Below are 20,890 nucleotides of genomic sequence, written 5' to 3'. Positions count from 1 at the left end.
TTTTGACTCAGAAAGAGTGTCACCATATTTTACCTGAATCTGCCTGAGATCATCTCACTAAATGTATTCCTCAGACAGAGAGGTATAGAAGTGGGAGTATGGTGTGTGTCTGCATGCATACAAATGAGGTTGAAGCAATGACATTTATAGATGGCACCATTAATGTCTGTGAATATACCAAAATGTTGTCTGAAAAGATGACTGACAGCATCCAAAAAAGAGAATTCTCTACAGACATGTCAGTGTTTGATCACCACTAAACAAATGTAGCTAACACATGGCAGGAGGAAAAACTTGGATAATTTCTTATTAAAAAAATGTTTAGCAGAATAAAAATAAGGATTTTAAGTTATAAAGCTAAACATTATAACTGAAAAAAAGAAATAAATACATCTATAAAGTCAAAAATAAAGAATTGTTTTAACTCTTAAAGTAACACAGAGCAGTTTCCTGCTCTTCTGCCCTACTGGTTGAAAGTGGAATTACAACTACCATAAACAAGCCTGCAACAGCCTGCCCTAGCTAACATTACCAACGAGCTAACACTAGCATGAGCCAAGTCTTACTAAATAAGCCACAAATCAAAAAGATCCACACTGTTGCAAAAACATTATTATTACTACCAAGTCCAGTAGCAACAAAGTCTGTGATTTTGTTGCCTTTTTCAGCTTCCTCAAACTATAGTAGGTCGTGCCAATGTTCACTCCGGTTTTAGCTCTTTGCTTCCCCACCAAAGACACTACTCTCTTACTTTTACTTTCAGGCTCTGCCATGATGTCCACAGAAAAGTAAACTTCTTTTTCTTATTTTTGTGCTTTTTATTAATGATGAGCAAACTGAAAAAGCTAACAAATAATAGTTAACAGCTGTATTGCAGGTATAAGAGTCCCCCCCCCCCACCCCCACAATACTGTTAGGTGCAGTATCTGACCAGCAGAGGGCTGCAGAGTGGTGTCAATATAAAACTGTAAAAAAAGTTTCTAAATCAACAATCACTGAGATCAGTGTTAAAGCTCTAGCCTAATGTTAAAAAAAACACGATTTAGTGTGGCTTTAAAGCAGAAGTTCAGAGTTTTTGTCAGATGACTTCATCTAGAGCTGAAAAATGTATTGCACCTTAAGTCCCTTGCACTACCTTTGTAAATGCAAACCTCTAGCTGGGTAAAAGAGCTAAAACACATTGTTTATATTTTAAAGACTTACTTGCTCATAAGATATTTTGCCAGCTGTGCATGAGTTTGGGTACGTCCTCAAACGCTCACACGCTCTGTGAGATCTGTTCGTAGGTGAATGTCTAAAGCCTGGTTTATGCGTCTCCGTCAGCTCCGCAAGGGACAGACACGCACGGATTGACGGAAGCGTTTTGCTCTCATTTTTCTCTGTCTCCTGGAGAGTGTTGCAAAGCAATTCCCCAGCAGGACAACAGAGGGCGTAGCGCTGTTCTGTGGTATCCTGTCATGTATCGGTCCAAGATAGTGTGTTTATATTGTGTTTTTTGTGTATATAAGAGACTTTTAACACGGACATATTTGTCTCTCATTCTCCCACCTCTTCATGCACTCCCCACCTCTAAACCCATGTTTCCTGTCATTTCCGTCTACAAATAAAATGCTTGCTGCGCATCTTTTCACTCCTCCAGTCACAGGGGAATTAAACGTTCATATTTTTAGTTTTTTCGCGAGGTATTCTTCAAGCTTCCCCGTGTCTGCCGCTAGTTATCCTCGGCTCTCTTTGCAATGGTGGCGTTGTAAACAACAGCGGCGTCCTGACCAATCACAAGCTTGCATAATCCGTCTCATTCGACGGATGTTTAAAAAAGTGGGCTCGACTCCGTACGTACTTGCGTGCCTGCCGGGGCCCTACGCAAGGACGGATAATGGCGTTGCATGTCTCCGCACTGACGCAGACGGAGAAGCATAAATCAGACTTAACTCTATTGACTAAAGTTGAGCGGGTGTCTGGAAAAAATTGCTGTGGGCTCAATGGAATTGATGTTTTACCCACATGATATCACCCTATAGGGAAAAACTCACTTTAACGGGTTTCCCCCAAAAAATCATACATAATTCCTGAAAAGGGGAATACTCCGGATTGCTGCTTTTTAGCCATTAAGAATCAATCACATAATGTTGATTTGAGTTCAAATTCAATTTTTCACTCAGCAGAGTGTTTTTCTGAGGAATACCACACAGAAATTAGTCCACTTAAGATAAGCTAAGCCAAAAAAATGAAGCAATATGAATAAAAAACTGAGCACAAAACAACAGAGATGCGAAAGTCATTTCAAAGCTAACAAAACCGTTCATGTCTTTAAACTTTGGAACAAAAAATGTCTGATACTTTGTACAAAGCATATAATCCTTCAAAGGGGATGCTGTCTCTGGCAGTTTTGCATTGTACTGGGATTTAAATGGGAGAAAACATCAGGTTGTGCCAGAATAATACTCAAATAATTCTTGTGTTGCAGGTATAATCGGTTTACAAAGAAAGGGTCTCATGCAGTTTGATTCTTAAGTTCTATGAAATATAAATACCTTTAAATAAAAAAAAAGATCATCAGTGATACAGTTTTGTATATTCTGATGAGTTTTACATTCTAAAATATCTTTTTAATCAGGGTAAAGACCAGCTGCAGTACCTGATGCACGTTCCTCCGTTATGACAGGGAAGGTGTTGGCACACAGGAGGGTCACAGTTCTTGATGTTCCTGCCTCTCACCGACTCACCCACCAGGTCGATCTTGTTCCAGTTGACCTGAAGATCTCGGATGCAGCCACTGAATCTCCTATCTCCTTTTGCACTCCTATCATGCATTTCCCAGTGAGACGAAACAGCACCGAGGAATACGGGTCCAAATGTTGTCTGTTAAAGACACAGAAAAACAGAAGAGTTGACTCATCTCAAACAGAAATCCTAACAAATCCTGGATTTCATCCCTTTAAGTACAAGCTTCAAAGTTAATCTTTTATGCAACAATTCCATCATCATTAGATTTTAATTAACACTTGATGCATATTAAGACAAACTTATAAGATTAGCACTATTAACACACTACTTGTTCTCATTTTTGATCCCTGATTTTAAACTTCATGGGGCCAGATCATAAGTCTACTTTTTAGAGTTTTTAACTTTACCTCCATTTCCTCACAAAAAATACACCCCGACCTGTTTTTGGTGGAGAGAACAGTTTCGTCCCCTCTGCGGTTGGACTCATGAACGACAATCCTAGGTCTGCCCTCTCCAGTCTCCGGGTTCCAGTCACATGACCCGGTGTTGTGTTTGCACCTGAACTGATCCGCTTTGATTGGTACCTACACTGTCTTGCATATAGCAGCTGTTTCTCTAAGTATTGCCACTTAATATTATTATTACATTATGATTACATTCCTACTTGCTATTTTTCTTATCTCTTATTTTTATCTTCCTTTTTTGCACCAAGCTCAGCAGAAATTTCCTAAAGTTGTGCTTCTCGCACATATGGCAATAAAACCCTTCTGATTCTGATTAATGCATTTTCCTGTCTCAGGGTATTTTTTCAGATTCTGAGCTTAAGCCTGCAAACACAAAGACGGAAACTAAGTGTGTCATCAGGCCCTGCTCCTCCCCCTGAAGATGGTCTTGGATCTGGAACCCACCTCCCCTAAAAGTAGGTCACTAACGTGCACTTTCTCCCAGTTGCAGGCATAGAGCGGTTGATTTCATGCTGCAGTTGAGAATGTGACACCTCCACTGGTACCAGAGTGGATATTCTGACAAACTACTTCTGCATTGGGGACAAAACACCACCATGAAAAACCACTAAGATGCACGTGCGGGCAAGATACTTAACCCCCCTTGCAGGCTGGGTGTGGTCAGAGGGACCGGTGGCGCTAGTGCTCAAAAGCCTCGCCTCTGTCAGTGCGCCCCAGGGCAGCTGTGGCTACACCGTAGCTCATCCCCATCAGTGTGTGAATGCGTGCGTGAATGGAGTCCTCTGACTCTGAAAGGTGCTATATAAGTGTGGGTCGGTTATCAATTAGAAACAGGTGAGGGAGTGAGAGGGGCAAACAGAGACAAACACAAAGGACGTGTTTTTCATCGGACAATATCAAACCACGTTGGTAATGTCCGACATGCTTTCACTAACAGCCTTTGTTTAAAAGAAGAGAAGTTGTGCTTGGTGTTATTGTGATGAATCCTGTTCTGCTGCTGGAGATTCAGCCTCTCTCTCTCTCGGTCACTCACATTCTCGCACTGCATTTGTGGCAGCAACAGATGTTTAATATCAGCTGTAGAAGCAGACATATGCAAGAGGAAAAAAACGGGAAAATAATGTGCCGCTCTGTCAGCTGGACTCAGCTCCAGTACTGGAATCCGCCCTTCCTGTCCCCGTGCTGTGTGCTTCCGCTGTAACAGAGAAAAATCCCAGATGTCTAAAATAGTTGACAACAGATCCTGGGCCAGTCAGGAGTCCTACAACGAATCACAGCTTAGACGATCAAGTGATCGCGTTGTTTGAAACTGCAATTTTGGCCTAAAAACGATAGATCGCTCAGCTCTACTAGCCAGTGTGAGTCCATGTGAGGCGAGCAGAGTAAATCAACTACAATGCTGATTGGAAATGACCAAATTCAAAAATGTTTAGAGACACAAAATATTGTGCAGAAAACAATCAATACAATTAAAATATAATACAATTAAATCAGCTTCAGCTAGCTTAATAAAATACTGCTGAAACCGGGAGTCGAACCAGTGTCAGCACATAGCAAAATTAGACAAAAGGCAGAAGCTTTAACCACCGGACCACCAGAACGCCAAATGGCTTGCCTAAGATGATTAAATGAACCGTTTCATTGCTGGGTATACAACCAGGCTGACAAAAAAACTCATATTTAAGACATTTCAATAGTGACAACAGTAATATTTTATCAGATATTGAGCCTACCTGTGCTCTCAAAGATTTAAAATATCGTCGTCTCTCTCTCGTCTTCCTCCGCTTATCCGGGTCCGGGTCGCGGGGGCAGCATCCCAACTAGGGAGCTCCAGGCCGTCCTCTCCCCGGCCTTGTCCACCAGCTCCTCCGGCAGGACCCCAAGGCGTTCCCGGACCAGATTGGAGATGTAACTTCTCCAACGTGTCCTGGGTCGACCCGGGGGCCTTCTGCCGGCAGGACATGCCCGAAACACCTCCCCAGGGAGGCGTCCAGGAGGCATCCTGACCAGATGCCCAAACCACCTCAACTGGCTCCTTTCGATCCGGAGGAGCAGCGGTTCTACTCCGAGTCCCTCCCGAATGTCCGAGCTCCTCACCCTATCTCTAAGGCTGAGCCCGGCCACCCTACGGAGGAAACTCATTTCGGCCGCTTGTATCCGCGATCTCGTTCTTTCGGTCATTACCCAAAGCTCATGACCATAGGTGAGGATTGGGACGTAGATCGACCGGTAAATCGAGAGCCTGGCTTTCTGGCTCAGCTCCCTCTTCCCCACGACAGATCGGCTCAGCGTCCGCATCACTGCAGACGCCGAACCAATCCGCCTGTCGATCTCCCGATCCCTCCTACCCTCACTCGTGAACAAGACCCCGAGATACTTAAACTCCTCCACTTGAGGTAGGACCTCTCCCCCGACCCGGAGGTGGCAAGCCACCCTTTTCCGGTCGAGAACCATGGTCTCAGATTTGGAGGTGCTGATCCTCATCCCAGCCGCTTCACATTCGGCCGCGAACCTACCCAGCAAGAGCTGAAGGTCAGAGCTGGATGAAGCTAGGAGGACCACATCATCCGCAAAAAGCAGAGACGAGATTCTCCTGCCACCAAACTCGACACACTCCACACCACGGCTGCGTCTAGAAATTCTGTCCATAAATGTGATGAACAGAACCGGTGACAAAGGGCAGCCCTGGCGGAGTCCAACCCTCACTGGGAACAGGTCCGACTTACTACCGGCTATGCGGACCAAACTCACGCTCCTCTGGTAAAGGGACTGAATGGCCCTTAACAGAAAGCCACCCACCCCATACTCCTGGAGCGTCCCCCACAGGGTGCCCCTGGGGACACGGTCATAAGCCTTCTCCAAATCCACAAAGCACATGTGGATTGGTTGGGCAAACTCCCATGCCCCCTCCATCACCCTTGCAAGGGTATAGAGCTGGTCCACAGTTCCACGGCCAGGACGAAAACCACATTGCTCCTCCTCTATCTGAGATTCAACTATCGATCGGACCCTCCTCTCCAGTACCTTGGAGTAGACCTTTCCAGGGAGGCTGAGGAGTGTGATCCCCCTATAGTTGGAACACACCCTCAGGTCACCCTTCTTAAAGATGGGGACCACCACCCCGGTCTGCCACTCCCTAGGAACTGCCCCCGATGACCACGCAATGTTGTAGAGACGTGTCAACCATGACAGCCCTACAACATCCATAGCCTTGAGATACCCAGGACGAACCTCATCCGCCCCCGGGGCTCCGCCGCTGTGTAGTTGTTTGACTACCTCAGCAACTTCTGCCCCCGAGATCGGACAGTCCATCCCCAGGCCTCCCAGCTCTGGTTCCTCCTCGGAATGCGCATTGGTGGGATTGAGGAGCTCCTCAAAGTATTCCTTCCACCGTCCGACTATAGCCTCAGTTGACGTCAGCAGCTCCCCATCCCCACTGTAAACAGTGTGAGCGAGTTGCTGCCTTCCTCTCCTGAGGCGCCGGACAGTTTGCCAGAACCTCTTTGGAGCCGATCGATAGTCTTTCTCCATGGCCTCACCAAACTCCTCCCACGCCCGAGATTTTGCCTCGGCAACTGCCACTGCTGCACCCCGCTTGGCTATCCGGTACCTGTCTGCTGCCTCCGGAGACCCACAGACCAGCCACGCCCTGTAGGCCTCCTTCTTCAGCCTGACGGCTCCCCGAACCTCTGGTGTCCACCAGCGGGTACGGGGGTTGCCACCACGACTGGCACCGGCCACCTTACGACCACAGCTAGCAACAGCCGCCTCGACAATCGCAGAGTGGAACAAGGCCCACTCGGACTCAATGTCCCCCACTGCTCTCGGGACGTGGTCAAAGCTCTGCCGGAGGTGGGAGTTGAAGACCGTCTTGACAGGTTCTTCTGCCAGGCGTTCCCAGCAGACCCTCACTATGCGTTTGGGTCTGCCAGGTCTACGCGGCATGTTCCCTTGCCATCTGATCCAACTCACCACCAGGTGGTGATCAGTTGACAGCTCCGCCCCTCTCTTCACTCGGGTGTCCAAAACATACGGTCGCAGGTCAGATGATACGACTACAAAATCTATCATCGACCTGTGACCTAGGCTGCCCTGGTACCAAGTGTACCGGTGGGCATCCTTATGTTCGAACATGGTGTTCGTTATGGCCAAACTGCGGCTTGCACAGAAGTCCAATAACAAAACACCGCTCGAGTTCTGATCAGGTGGGCCGTTCCTCCCAATCACACCCCTCCAGGTCAAGCTGTCATTGCCCACGTGAGCATTGAAGTCCCCCAGCAGGACAATGGAGTCCCCTGATGGAGCACTATCTAGCACTCGTCCCAGGGACTCCAAAAAGGGTGGGTACTCTGAACTGATATTTGGCCCATACGCACAAACAACAGTCAGGACCCGTTCCCCGACCCGAAGGCGCAAGGAAGCTACCCTCTTGTCCCCCGGGGTAAACCCCAACACACAGGCAGAGAGTCTCGGGGCTAACAAAAAGCCAACCCCAGCCCTCCGCCTCTCACCCGGAGCAACTCCAGCAAAGTAGAGTGTCCAACCCCTCTCCAGGTCTCGGGTTCCAGAGCCAATGCAATGTGTCGAGGTGAGTCCGACTATATCTAGCCGGTACCGCTCAACCTCTGCCACAAGCTCCGGCTCCTTCCCCGCCAGCGAGGTGACGTTCCATGTCCCAAAAACTAGTTTCCTTGTCCGGGGATTGGACCGCCAAGGCTCCCGCCTTGGTCTGCCACCCGATTCACATTGCACCGGACCCTTCATGTTCCTCCTGCGGGTGGTGGGTCCACAGTTGGACGAGCCCATGTATCCGGTTCGGGCTGGGCCCGGCCGGGCCCCATGGGCGAAAGCCCGGCCACCAGGCGCTCGCTCACGGGCCCCAACCCCAGGCCTGGCTCCAGGGTGGGACCCCGGTAACCCTCCGGGCCGGGTACTCCGACTCTTCGTTTTCACCGCCATGAAAGATCCTTCGAACCGTTCTTTGTCTCACCCTTCACCTAAGACCAATTTGCCATGGGAGACCCTACCAGGGGCACTAAGTGCCCCAGGCAACATAGCTCCTAGGATCATTAGGGCACTCAAACTCCTCCACCACGATAAGGTGACGGATTTAAAATATTGTTCTTTAATATTAAGCTTAGGGAATTTTTCTGAATTATTTTTCTATGCAAACATAATTGATTGATTGGACTGTTAAATTTTTTTTTATTAAACATCACTAAAGAATGATCACAACAAACTGAGACAGATTTAAAGCTAATTCTACCACAGCAAAGCTGCATTAAATGTGGCAGAGTATAATTACAAAGATCATTTATTCGTAATTTAATTACAAAGATAATTAAAAATAACTATTTTAGTTCCAAGTGATAACCTCTCAGTGTACCAATAAACATTAAATAACTAACTATTTTACATAAAAATAAAACCTTGGCAGATCAGTCATTTATAAAAATAAAAAAAATTAATAATAAAGCTGCTAGAATTCTCTTACAAAACACCCAAACATTATGTAAAATTGTTAAAGCATAAAACAACTTTGGCCAAAAGGATATTTGGTTAAGTTTGGATACATTTATTTCATCTTTTTAAACAATTAATTCAGTTTTCCTGTTCATTATATTGCTTAGCAGCAATCTCTGAATCAACTGGTGCATGAGGATTCAAAACAAATGATGACTCGGAACCAGAGACATCCATAAATAAAAGTTTATTTGCCAAATTATTTATTTCATGATATGCTAGTTTTAGCTTGTTTGTATTAAAATAATCTAGATATAAAACGAAACACTAATCTTTTGCAATACCAAACATGTGAACAGATTTTACAGTAGATTTTGATTATCCGGTATCTTCATAACAAGAGATACGTGTGCATTTTCAAGGACAGCGCAAGATGAAGGCTCTATTTCACTTTAACAAAATTTTTTTTCAATTCAATAAAAAGTTAAAATCTGTGACAATTATTTAGCAGATCAAGTGCACTCCTTGATTTTAGTGTCATCGTGGTCTGTGCGTGTGCTCTGTCTTCTCAAACCGCCACTGAGGCTGCTCATACCGAGCCAGGTTCTGTTGGAAGCAGCGTTAATTACGTTGACGAAATGTTTTCATATTTTTTTCATGATGAATGAATTTTTGCAAACAAAAATGAGACGAAAACTTAAATTTGTGTTTACGTAAAGACAAGTATTGATCAAAAAGTCAATAGTAATTCCACATAATCTGTTTTCAACAGTATGCCGGTTGTTGGAACCGTAAACTGCACAAAAACAGGCACAGTTGCTCACTCAGTATTGACTCCGATTAGGTTTTAGTGAGTGAGGGGCCCATCTGGCAAAGTGGTAACACTCCAGCGCTCAACGTCGCGTCTACATATTTCGTTTTCGTCTCGTTCCCAACTCTAGTAGCCACTAGCAGTTTATTTCATAAAAAGAGTACATTCGTACTGATTTTAAAAGTAAACTTTCTTCTTCTAAACTAGACCTGCTTTTTATTCTGATTGCTGTTTGAATGTGGAACTACTTTCTGAATGAGTGTAATGAGAAAGTAGTGAAGCGGTTCTCATGTGATCATTTTAGACCAATGCCGTGCTCACATTTAGTAAACAGGAAACATGGCAGTGTAGTCAGGAGTCAGAAAATAGCAGCGATAATGATTTACATACCTTAGAAACTCATAAATTAGAGAACAAAAAATACTTTTATGGAAACATGTTTGATGTAATATGTCAGGGGACAAGTTTCTGTAAAAATATATTTAAATAAAAAAAGCTCTTCACATTTAGCGTTTCCAAGTCTGTGTGCATTTTGACGTTCTCACGCTTCAGCAGCTCTTCTTCCGCCATTTAAATGATTATCCCTGTTTTGCCGGTTCCTATCAACTCTTGCTGCTGACTCAAAACTGTATGGCTGTGCACCTTCAGTAACATAAATGAATATTCTTATTCAGGATCGGGAGTTTTGCGCTGCTGCTGAAAATCCTTTTTTATCTGAGCAGAGTCAGGAACGTTTTCCTTGAGCGACGTCACTTCTGGCTTCCAGCAAGAGGCTCTGTTTTTAGATGGAAGAGCAAGTAGAGCCTATAGTTGGAACAGTAATAGCACCTCTTTTTTTCAAATATCTTCCTTTTTTCAAAATGAAAACATTAGTTTAGACCTATTACAATATAAGGACTTTAACATGTGTTTAACGTGGAAGACGGCCTTCAAAGTGGTGTTTTCCTCGCCGCTGTTGCTACATGCTCAGTATGGGGATTACTGCAAAGTCTCTGACACAACAAGTCAGTGACTCGATGCTACCTGCTGGTTTTCTTAGGAAGGAAACTTGACAAATTGGAACTAAATGAGGTTCAACTGAAATGTTTACTCCGCAAAGTGCCTTGAAACAACTCTTGTGGATTTGGCGCTATATAAATATACTGACTTGAATTAACCCAAGGAAACACACTTTCATGCCAACAAGGGGTGAGTGTGTTTAGCCCTGCACTAGTGATAAGACTCACATCACAAGAAAGTTCTTCTGTGTAAATCTGATGCAACTAAGATTGACTGATTAGATATGAGAATTGCCCCATCATTCTGAGAAGTACAGCTTTCTGATGAACTTCAAATACCTTGGCAAGACTCATAAAAAGAGCCTCGGAGTGCCACATGCTGTGCTCAAGAAATATTCAGTTCAAAGGCTTTGGTGAAGGAACACAGAGTTCGGAGAAACTTTTGATTACAAATAGTCAATTATGCTTAATCACAACATTTTATACTCAAGCTCTGAAACTGCAGCAGAACATTAACAATAATTACTTCTGTTTAAGCTCCACTACTCATTTCACTACATCTGTCTATTGAAGTGATGCTCAAACTATAATTACGTGAGATAATGTGTCAGAAATAAAGTCAAGCTACCTTTAGTGTTCTCCAAGGTAACCTTTTTAAAAAGTTAATTTTTACATGCTTTAAATATTTCCACGTAAAATGTTCTTTAAAAGCTTTACCAATATCTAGCCTTCTGAGCGATGCAAAACTTCTGTTTCATAAGTGCCACAAAAAAATAAATAACTAAAAAAAACCTGCAGTCACGTCCGTATTTATGCCTTTGAAGTGCTTCCAGAGTGGCATTCGTCATGACTTCATGCTGTCGCTGGAGGAAATGTGATGGACAGCTGCAGGGAAGGTGTTCAGTAGTGGGACAGTGAGGTGTTAGACCACATAATCAGTCAGGATGTTGGCTTAATGCAAGCTTTCAGCGACGTAACTGCTGCACATCTGAAAGCCTATAAAGAGACACGGATGACAGGGCTGGCGGGAGTGTGTGTGTGTGTGTGTGTGTGTGTGTAAAGTCACCACATGGTTAAGAGCCCTGAGAGTATCTTTAATAAAGCTTAAGTGTCAAATAAACTAAGCAGTAGTGGCTGGAAACTTTTACAATGAGCAAAGCTGTATTTGTGTGATATAATCGGCCATGAGCCAGTAGAGCTGCATAATGACGACGGGCCAGCGCTGAATGAATTTATGGCGCCTTCAAGTATGTTTACCACGTTTATGAGAAGAGTCCATTTGAAAGGCCTTGCTTATGTAATATTCATGGCTTTGTAAGTGGACCCACAGCACGTGGTGCTCACAAGAGCAGGATGCTTATTTCTGAATTCCTTTTCAAGGTGCCACTTGTAAGCGTGGCATCTTTATTGATAAAACATGTCTAAAAAATCTTCCTTTGCAGATGTTGGCTAAACATATGACACAAAACAAAAATAACCCCAGTTAAAGGTGTGGGAAACTCGTTTAATCAATATATTTGCAGTGGTAGGAATGAATGCCTTGCAAGCTGCACTCGGGGCAAAAAAAGCCCAGCATTACTTGGATCAACACAGACAAGTCTGCTGTGGCAAATAACACAAGCCTGGGCCCTCATTTATCAACCGTACTTATGAACAGATCTGTGCATATTTTGTGTGTAGGAACGATTTTACGCATTGTGTGGTATTTACCAATTTGTACTTGTGCGCAGAAATGTTCCTAAATAAATAAACAGCTCTGACCATGCAAACTAACAGCATCTAGTGGTAGAAATGGGGAACTGCAATACTGAAGGTCTCAATCATCCACACATTCCTCATCCATGAAGTATTTTACACAAGAAATAATTATGTCAATGGAAAAAGATTTTTGCATAGTTGGTGCTAAAACCAATAAAAGACACATGTGACCGACGGGAATCTGACATATCGTGGCTGTGCTGAAGGATTTGACAGGGTGCATTCTGGAGGAGACACGTTCTCAGTGAGCGCACTGATCTCCTCGAAGAAAATTCTCTCCTCTGTCCCAACCACGTTTATAACATCTGCAACTTGTTTGGTTTATTTGCACTTCTCCAGCCCCGGGAAGCCAAGTGACAACAGAGGTGTGCTAAGACCCCTAGTCTCCCTCCGCCTGCTTCAATACAGTGTTAGTGCTTGTTGAGGTGTACTCCATGGCTGTGGTGAGCAGGCAGTGCAGGCATCGTCTGGCCTATGCCAACTGATGCAACCACACAGCCCCACTTCCCCCCACAGCCCTCTGTGTTTAAGTGCAGTTTAAAATTGGAAGTGGGCACCGGCACTTGGGATGAGGTTAAAAGATCCCCATGCCAAATGCCGTTGAGTGTGCTCACTCCCAAGACCCTAAGTGTGTGTTTGCGTGGAATGTCGTTGGTGGAAGTGTTTAATGTGCAAATAAAATTGGGGGGCAGGCTGCCACAGGAATGTGGAAATGGGATCCATACCCACACCCCTGACTTGTCCATCCCCCAAGGTCCTATGAGCATGTTTGTGTGATGATGAGGAGCAGGTGGAGAAAAATATATGGGGATGGGGAGGAATGGCTGGTTGGCCTAAGCCCTCCAGGGAGCCAGCTCCCTCACTGGCCCCAATTGGCACCCCTGTTCCCAAAATGCCCCCGAGGGCATGGAGACCCCAGCCCATCTCACCAGGGCCCAAAGCAGCAGCATCACAGAGCCCCACAGAGTCTGAGGGCACCGACTCAGCCCCAACCCAGCAGAATATCTACTCTCATCCCTGCATTTGCAACAACTTCCAGAACATGTAAGACATGAGGCATCCAGGTAAGGTTGGGTCATCCCCCTCCTGGACATCCCCCTCCCCTGTGATGGGACAGAATTGCTATTATTTCAGAGGAGCCAAGGTCCACCTGAGGCCCCTGAGACTGGACCATGCACTGTCGCTTGTTCCTGCCTTCTTCCCGGCAGCATACGAGTCAGGACCCCATCCCCAAGTCCCCGCCCAGATCCCCACACGGGGCCCGCCGCCCCTACACCGGGCCCGCCGCCCCCACACCCCGAGCCCACAGGCCCCCACCCAGACCTACTTAGGGGCGATGCAGCCGGCAGGCAGCCACCCATGGCTGCCGCGAGAACCCCCAAGGGGCCCCACTCACAACCGCCAGTAGTCCACCACCAGAGCCAACCCAAGCACCTCCAGAGGGGTCAATAAAGTTTTTCTTTTTGGGGGGTGGGACCCAGAGAATTCCCTTGCATGCAGAGGACGTAGTGTGACCAAATATGTTTAATTGAGAGAGTTTCTGTACGTAAATGACTGAAAACGGAAACGAGCACCTGGGTACGCACAGGTGGGGTTTATCATCAGGCGATTGCGGAGGAAAGTGTGTACGAGAGGCCACTGCATGTTTCATAAATAAGGTTTTTGACTGTTCATACACACATTCTAAATTTCATTAGTAGGAAGGAATATAAGACAGTTTCTCCGAATGTTTTATAAACGAGGGCCCTAGAGTTTTTCCTGTGTGACTCTTATACAGCTTAAATCAAGACTGGAGTCGCTTCTCTTCCTGGCTTTCGGCAGGTGAAATTCTCCAATTGGGTGTGTCATCAGTTTTGTGTTTATTTTTACAGTTTCTCTTGCATTTCTATTTTGTATCATAAATCTATTTTAATTGTTTGGTCTTGCTCTCGATGTGCTTCCCTTGTTATATATTTTATGCTGCCTTATTTTTTATGCTTGTGTTTTAGGAGTTTAACTTTTTGAATCTTTGTTTTTACTCCGTTTTAACTTTGCAGTATTTTGGTCAGTTTCTGCAGTCCTTTTCCTTGTCCAGCACTTTGGTCAGCTGACATCCTGTGGTTAAATGTGCTGTACACGTGCATATGGTATGGTATGGTGTGGTGGTGTTGCTAATGCTAACGGTTAGCTTTTACTAGTTGGGACACTGTCTGCTGATACCTGGATGCTAGAACAGCAGCGTTGCCTGATGCGAGTCAAGATTGGTGAGTGAATATTAAAGGGACAATGTGTAGTTTTTACCTTTAATATCTGGAAATATCCATCAAAATGTTGCTGAAAATGAATTAAATGATGCCCATTTACTGAAAAATATTGTCTGCTTCATAACATATAACCATAAAAATTGGATCTAAAATACATGGGAGTTGTTCTAAGTCTCTGGGCGATGCCATGTTTTCTTCTACGGAAGCCCGTAAAGAGAAACTGTATTAATTGATTTGTAACAAAATGTTACAAAGCTTTCTCCATCACAAACATTGTTTTACACATATAGCTCTTCACTCGTTGCCATTAATGAAAGGGATTCTGATGTGCTTGTCATTTTGCTGGAGGTTGAACAATCTGACAAAATACTTGTTTGAAAATTGAGCTCCCAGGGTGTTTTGACCCTAATAGGGAGCCTATGTCCCGTCCATCTACTTCCGGACCATGGGTCCCCGGATGAACGTAAAAATGAATGCAAGTCAATGAGGCTAAAAACGCCATTTTCTAATTCTGCTCATGTGCCATGGATTTCACATATGATGTCCGTGAATTTTAAAGACACATTTTGATACCAATAACGTGCTTATTTTCAAACGGGGGAAACGTTAATTTAGGTTTCGTTTGAAAATAAGACCAGGACTACAAAAGTGACGTCACTAAACCAGGCACAGAGAAAAACAGAAGGAAAATGGCTATAAGTTCAGCAAACTTCAAATACTTATTTCAGGAGAAAAGAACCACAATAAATCTGGCCATGTGGTAAGTAGCAGCTACGCTAGGGGAGAGGAGATCATGTGGTGTCATATGTGTGGCGTACCAACATCCAGTTTGTAGTCATGATAATTACCAACGTCTAAAAAATGATAAATCTCAAAGTAAGTAACAGACGTGGTCGAAACACCCATCATTACTTTTCATTAAAATCGCAGTACAACATATGTGTGATCCAGGGCGTAAGGCAAAGTGAATTAGAAAATAGCTCTTTTAGCCCTGTTGACTTGCATTCATTTTTTCGTTCTTCCGGGGGCCGATGAGCCGACTGGAAAGTGAGGAGACTTAGGCTCCCTATGGTCAATCATTGGTGAAGTCTTACTTGAACACAAAAATACTGCTTGCTTGCGATAATTAATGCACATCCTGCCCCCTATGGGCAGGAAAAGTACATACAGTCACTTTAAGTGACAGTGTGACGTAGATCTGTCAGGCTTTTCAAATCCTTGAGTTTCACCATCTATTTTTATCAGAAGCTAATACAGTAGATAGGTGTAGGAGACTTGCATGAAAACCTGCATGAAAAACTCACAGTGACTGATTAATCAGAAACAATCATTAAAAATGGGTTGGTATCGAGTGCCTCTACCAGATTTTACATCAACCCAGAATAGAAGCATCAGCAGACAAACTGATAGCCAACCTGCTAATTGTAGCATTAGCTAGTGCCTCTCTAATTAATGATTCTGTTATGTGCTAAAAAAAGGGTCAGGGGAAATAAATTAAAAACAAACCAAAACTGAAAAAACATGGTAGTATCTGAAATTAGAGGACCATAAATCACACTGAGGTAGGGGGCATGCTGAGCCAGTGGGAAGGTTGAGTCCCCCTGTGTGTCTGAGTGAAAAACAAAAATATTAATAACTTACATGTAAGTGTTATGGATCAAACTAATGAGACAGATCAGATCACAGAGTCTGAAACAGCTTAAAGCTGCTTTCATGCTTGCCAGCTTTGATCATTTGCACCAGTGTAACAGGTGTACATACTTTTAATGGGCGTCGGGCTGCTGCTGGGCGGGCCTTGATTACATATGATTCAGTATCATGAGCTGTGTGTTTGAACCAGGCCACTAAGTTGGCACGGTGGTGGTGAAGAAGCAGAGGGTTCATAAAATAAAGCAAAAGAGGCAGGGTTCTGTGACAATAACAATAGGATCAGATTATGTAAACTCGATACGTGAGGTAGAGCCAGAACTGTTGAAGAAGAGAAATAATATGATGCAAGCCAGATGACAGTCATGGAGTCAGATAAGTGAGATAGCGTGCAGACCTCGGAAACCATCGAATCCAAGACAATACTGATGCAGCAGAGCCAATAGGGAAGGAGCGAGAACCACACCTGAACTGCTTTGATAGGAAAAGGTTATTCTGGATGTTCTGACTACGTTTCATTTTTTTGACTTAAAGCTGCAAAGGCAAATGTGCAAAACAAGCTAGCTTTAAACACAGTCAGTTATCATCCCTAGGTCACTTCCCCTTGGTACTAGAACCCGCACTGCCAGAGGATACAATATAGTGCTAAACACCAGTCACTGTTTTCCAAGTCCAAACATCTTTCGATTCAAATAGTGTTTTCTTCTTGGGACTCTGGTAGTTTGTCCTAAAGTTGAAGAGGTAGCAGCCGGCTGTTTTCCTTCTCTGATGTTAGAACCTCTCACACCAGTGGTGTTCTGATGCAAAATGCACAAGAGCAGAAGCTACAATGATGTTCTGCTGAGCTGTGGTGGCCTCATGGAGGGGGCCATCGGCTTGAACACTGCTGCTAACCACTTAAAACATTCTCCGTCTCCTGATAATAACATTTTACTTTCTTTGACACTGAATGTGCTACTACTAGTTTATCCGTTTAATTATAGATTCACTAAAATAAATACAATAAAGTTTATCTCTCACCAAACAGAATATTTACTAAGAAATCACAATGTAACCATAGAAACATTACTTGTTATATATGTTGTGTGTGTGTGTGTGTGTGTGTGTGTGTGTGTGTGTGTGTGTGTGTCTGCTCTGTCTTCTCGATCCCCAGTGAGTCATGGCGGATGGCTGCTTATACTGAGCCAGGATTCTCTGGAGGTTTCTTCCTGTTAAAAGGGAGTTTTCTTCTCTACTGTCGCTAAATGCTTGCCTATGTAGCGGTCACACTTTATAGCGTGATGACTGCAAATGAATTATGACCAATAAGATGTGATTATTCCATATAAATAGAACATATCGAGTTTACACTGACACCAGTCAGTGACTTGATGCAATTTGTTGGGTTCTTTATATAGGAAACCTTTTTCTGATTGGCTTAATGAACTGACCTGTATTGGAATGTTTACTATGTGAAGTGCCTTGAGACGATTCTTGTCATGATTTGGCGCTAAAACTTGAATTGAATAATGAGTGGAGGACCCTGGTAAAATATAGAAATATGGTGGTTTGGTGAGATAGCTATACCAAGATAGAAAGTTGGAAAAAGGCATAGAAAAATGGTTTTAAGCTAGCTTGTTTAGCAGATCTACCATTGTAGCTTTAACCTGGGACTCCCAACGGTCAGAAGCAACTGATGAATTAAGTGTTGCGTAGTTGCTTCAGCATGGTTAATAAATTCTCAAGTAGTTGATTTTGCATTATTCAGACATGTTTTAACACACACTGGCAGCTGTTTCAGCTAACAGAATGCATAATCAAGTTAGCCATTATGAAGGCGTAGATTCAAATGTTTGTAGTTTTCCCTCAAGATCATAAAGTAAAACAATTAAGCAGTTCCCCAAAAGGATTAAATTACAGTGTAGTTTGATAGGATAAAACTTTTTAAATATCATTGATGTTCGCGGATGATTTTGGCACTGATCAGTTACATCACTCACTGTCAAATCAGTCACAATGCCATGATATCTTAGCAAAGTCCTTAAAGGATGACCGAGCCATCAAGTTTTCCCAGTCCCCCCCCCCCCCCCCCCCCCAAGAGTTTTTCTAGAAATCCTATAGTGGAAACACAGTTATACGTGCTAAATGTCATGGCTCCTCAGAGTGAGTCTAATTACTTCATCAAAGTAGTAACAGAGTTAGTGACTGAGTTACAAGAGTCTAAAAGCAACTAATTATCAGGAAAAGTAACTATTTTGTTGCTTTAAAAAATATGCGACAATCCCGTTTTAATAGAACTAAATTCACATAAAAAAATGTGTGTCCAGTTGTTTAATAAAAAATAGAATAATTGAAATCATTGGGCACCTAACAGCAGGAACTACAATCAGTAAACATCATACTGATCTATCACTGTGTGATATGAAACAAGACCAATCAACTAAAATTTATTATTGCTAATAGAAAACACCTGTAAAGGATTCCTGAGTATTTAAATGGCCTCTCAGTCTAATTACTGAAATAAATAGACTTTTCCATGGTATTCTATTTTTTTAAGAGTTTTGCTTGTATAATTAACTGTTTTCATTAGTATTTCTATTACTCATAATATATTGGAAAATAAAAAATATTTAAAATGACTCCAGAACAGGCACAAATCTGACCAAGGACTTAAATCTGTTAACTTGGGTTCCACTCAAACGCACGCAGAAGTGTTAAGGCTGGCTGGTAAAGACGTGGTTAGTTCTAGTAACACCCGAGCGCCCATGACGTCAGCGGGACTAAAAAATGATCAGGAACACTAACTGGTTGTGTGGAGGATGATCTAGGAAGATAGAAGATCGTAACGAGTGAACGGTGAACAGGTGAGGCGGACCTTCCTTACATGGGAAGTCCCGCTGTCACGTCAAGAAGGATACAGCTGCAGACCACAGAGCAGATTCATGCCTGAAGTTGCAAATCTGCAGGTCTCCGGGTCTGCAGCTGGTCACATCTTACTTGTTGCTCACTGGCCGTGATGTGCTCAGATATAAACATCCGCCCCTTTAGCTCCTGAGCAGACGATGACAGCTTCAACACACCTCACTGCTGAATTATAGTAACGCATTTTCTGATTGGTAACAAAAATGGTGTTATGGTTAAAGAAGACAGTAATTAGTTAGATTACATGTTACGTAAAAAACTACCGCTGTTGTTTTAAACACCGTTATTCACATCACTGCAACATGTCAAAAGTTCCAAATGAAAACTATTGTCTAACTAATATTGTCCTAAATAAAGAGTTTTGTAAAGTTGCAACCTTTTTTTTTTTTTTTTTTTCTGCTGTTGGAGGAACACTAGAAGTGATGTCTGGAACCTATACGATGGCTTTAACAGTTTAGGGTAAAGTTTACTGTACAGCATACAGCTGGATGTTTAGGATAATGGTCGATTCGGCTGCAGGCAGTTCAGCATACCTCTGACACCGGGTGTGACACAAACTCCTCCAGATGCTGCGCTGTGCCATTATCTGCTGCAATTTCAATCTTGCATGACCCCCCTTGTTTGCCAACAGGCAGCCTGAACCTGTTAAGAGAGAAAACACAGAAAGCAGGGTTAGTAAGACCAGGTGCTACACAATACCTGAGACTCCCAATAAATCCAGCAAAGCATGAAAAATATTCTGATGGGGGAGACAAGACAGAGCAGTCACAGTAATGGAGCTGCTAATGTGACCATTGAGAATATACCATAAAGCCACTAGGTATACACTGCACACAGTTTTATGAGATGTTTTATGCAATGGTAGAATGGCTTGGAAAGCGATGGTGCATTTGTATCACTTCCCTATCAGCCAAAACCCAGAGGAGACAACAAAAACAGAGAATACTTTCCACAGTTAAGATTTAAATAAAATGAAATCCAGAAATAGGTTTCTGCTCAGCGCTGCAGTGATATTCCACAAGCTTTTGTGTTCCTTTAGAAAATTTACACACCTAATACAGCTGGTACAGGCACTGAAGATCAAACATGGGCTGAGATAAGCACTCATTACTAGTTCGATGGCTTTGCAAAGTAAAATAACAGTTACAATAACTGCAATAATAATAACATGAAGAAACGAGCTCCACAGATCCACAAAACCGATAAAGGAGCTGATTATGTCACTCAGGATTAATTCATAATAAAAAGGAGGGCACAAACTAGATATGCATTATAACCCTGATGAGAAGAAAGATAATTTTATCATTTGACCCTCTGTGCTTCTCTGGGGAAATGCACAGTTGTGCTAGTCATTAATGTTCTAATGTTAAGTAGCTGGTCTACTTGTGTCAGATTCCAACACTGGCAAAGTCAAGTGATTACCTCTCCAATCTATCACTGGTTTTACACAACTGAAGCTCTTTCCAGGGCTCTCCATTATACAGAAGGCTGTATGCTCCTCATTACGCACGAAAACATGATTATGTTTGGAAATAATCCACATAATACACCTTTATTCCACAGGTTTATTGAATATCTGCTAGCAAGAAACGCGGCATGAGTAATATGTCACCAAGCTGCTAATTTGATCCTGCAAAATCCATTCGTCCCTCTTTGTGATTGTACCCGTGTTGATGAGGAGAGAAAAAAAAGTGTCTCAAACGTGTGCTTTAATAGCCAGATGGAAACAATAAGGGCAATCGTCCTCCTGATAATTTGAAACAGCCTTCCAGGACGCCTCCCTCAGGCAATCCCACGCACACAACTTCAGGTAGAACTAATTACAGGTATGGAAATCACAAGAGCACCTTTTGTACACACACATACACGCACGTATGC

General features: G+C 43.4%; 1 protein-coding gene across 1 annotated transcript in view; it reads right to left on the bottom strand.

Moving 5' to 3' along the window:
• eys (eyes shut homolog) overlaps positions 1 to 20,890 on the bottom strand; it is a 370,767-nt gene that overhangs the window by 67,917 nt on the left and 281,960 nt on the right. Inside the window, exons 43-44 of the mRNA XM_054750130.2 lie at positions 19,546 to 19,654; positions 2,639 to 2,862 (exon numbers count right to left, since the gene is read on the bottom strand). Coding sequence (XP_054606105.2) covers positions 2,639 to 2,862; positions 19,546 to 19,654 — 333 coding nt within the window. The remainder of the gene's footprint in view (positions 1 to 2,638; positions 2,863 to 19,545; positions 19,655 to 20,890) is intronic.

The sequence above is a fragment of the Nothobranchius furzeri genome, chromosome 12, assembly GCF_043380555.1.
Source record: "Nothobranchius furzeri strain GRZ-AD chromosome 12, NfurGRZ-RIMD1, whole genome shotgun sequence".
NCBI lineage: Eukaryota > Metazoa > Chordata > Actinopteri > Cyprinodontiformes > Nothobranchiidae > Nothobranchius > Nothobranchius furzeri.
Note: the sequence above shows the minus strand (reverse complement) of the source record. Positions and strands in the feature narration are given on the sequence as shown.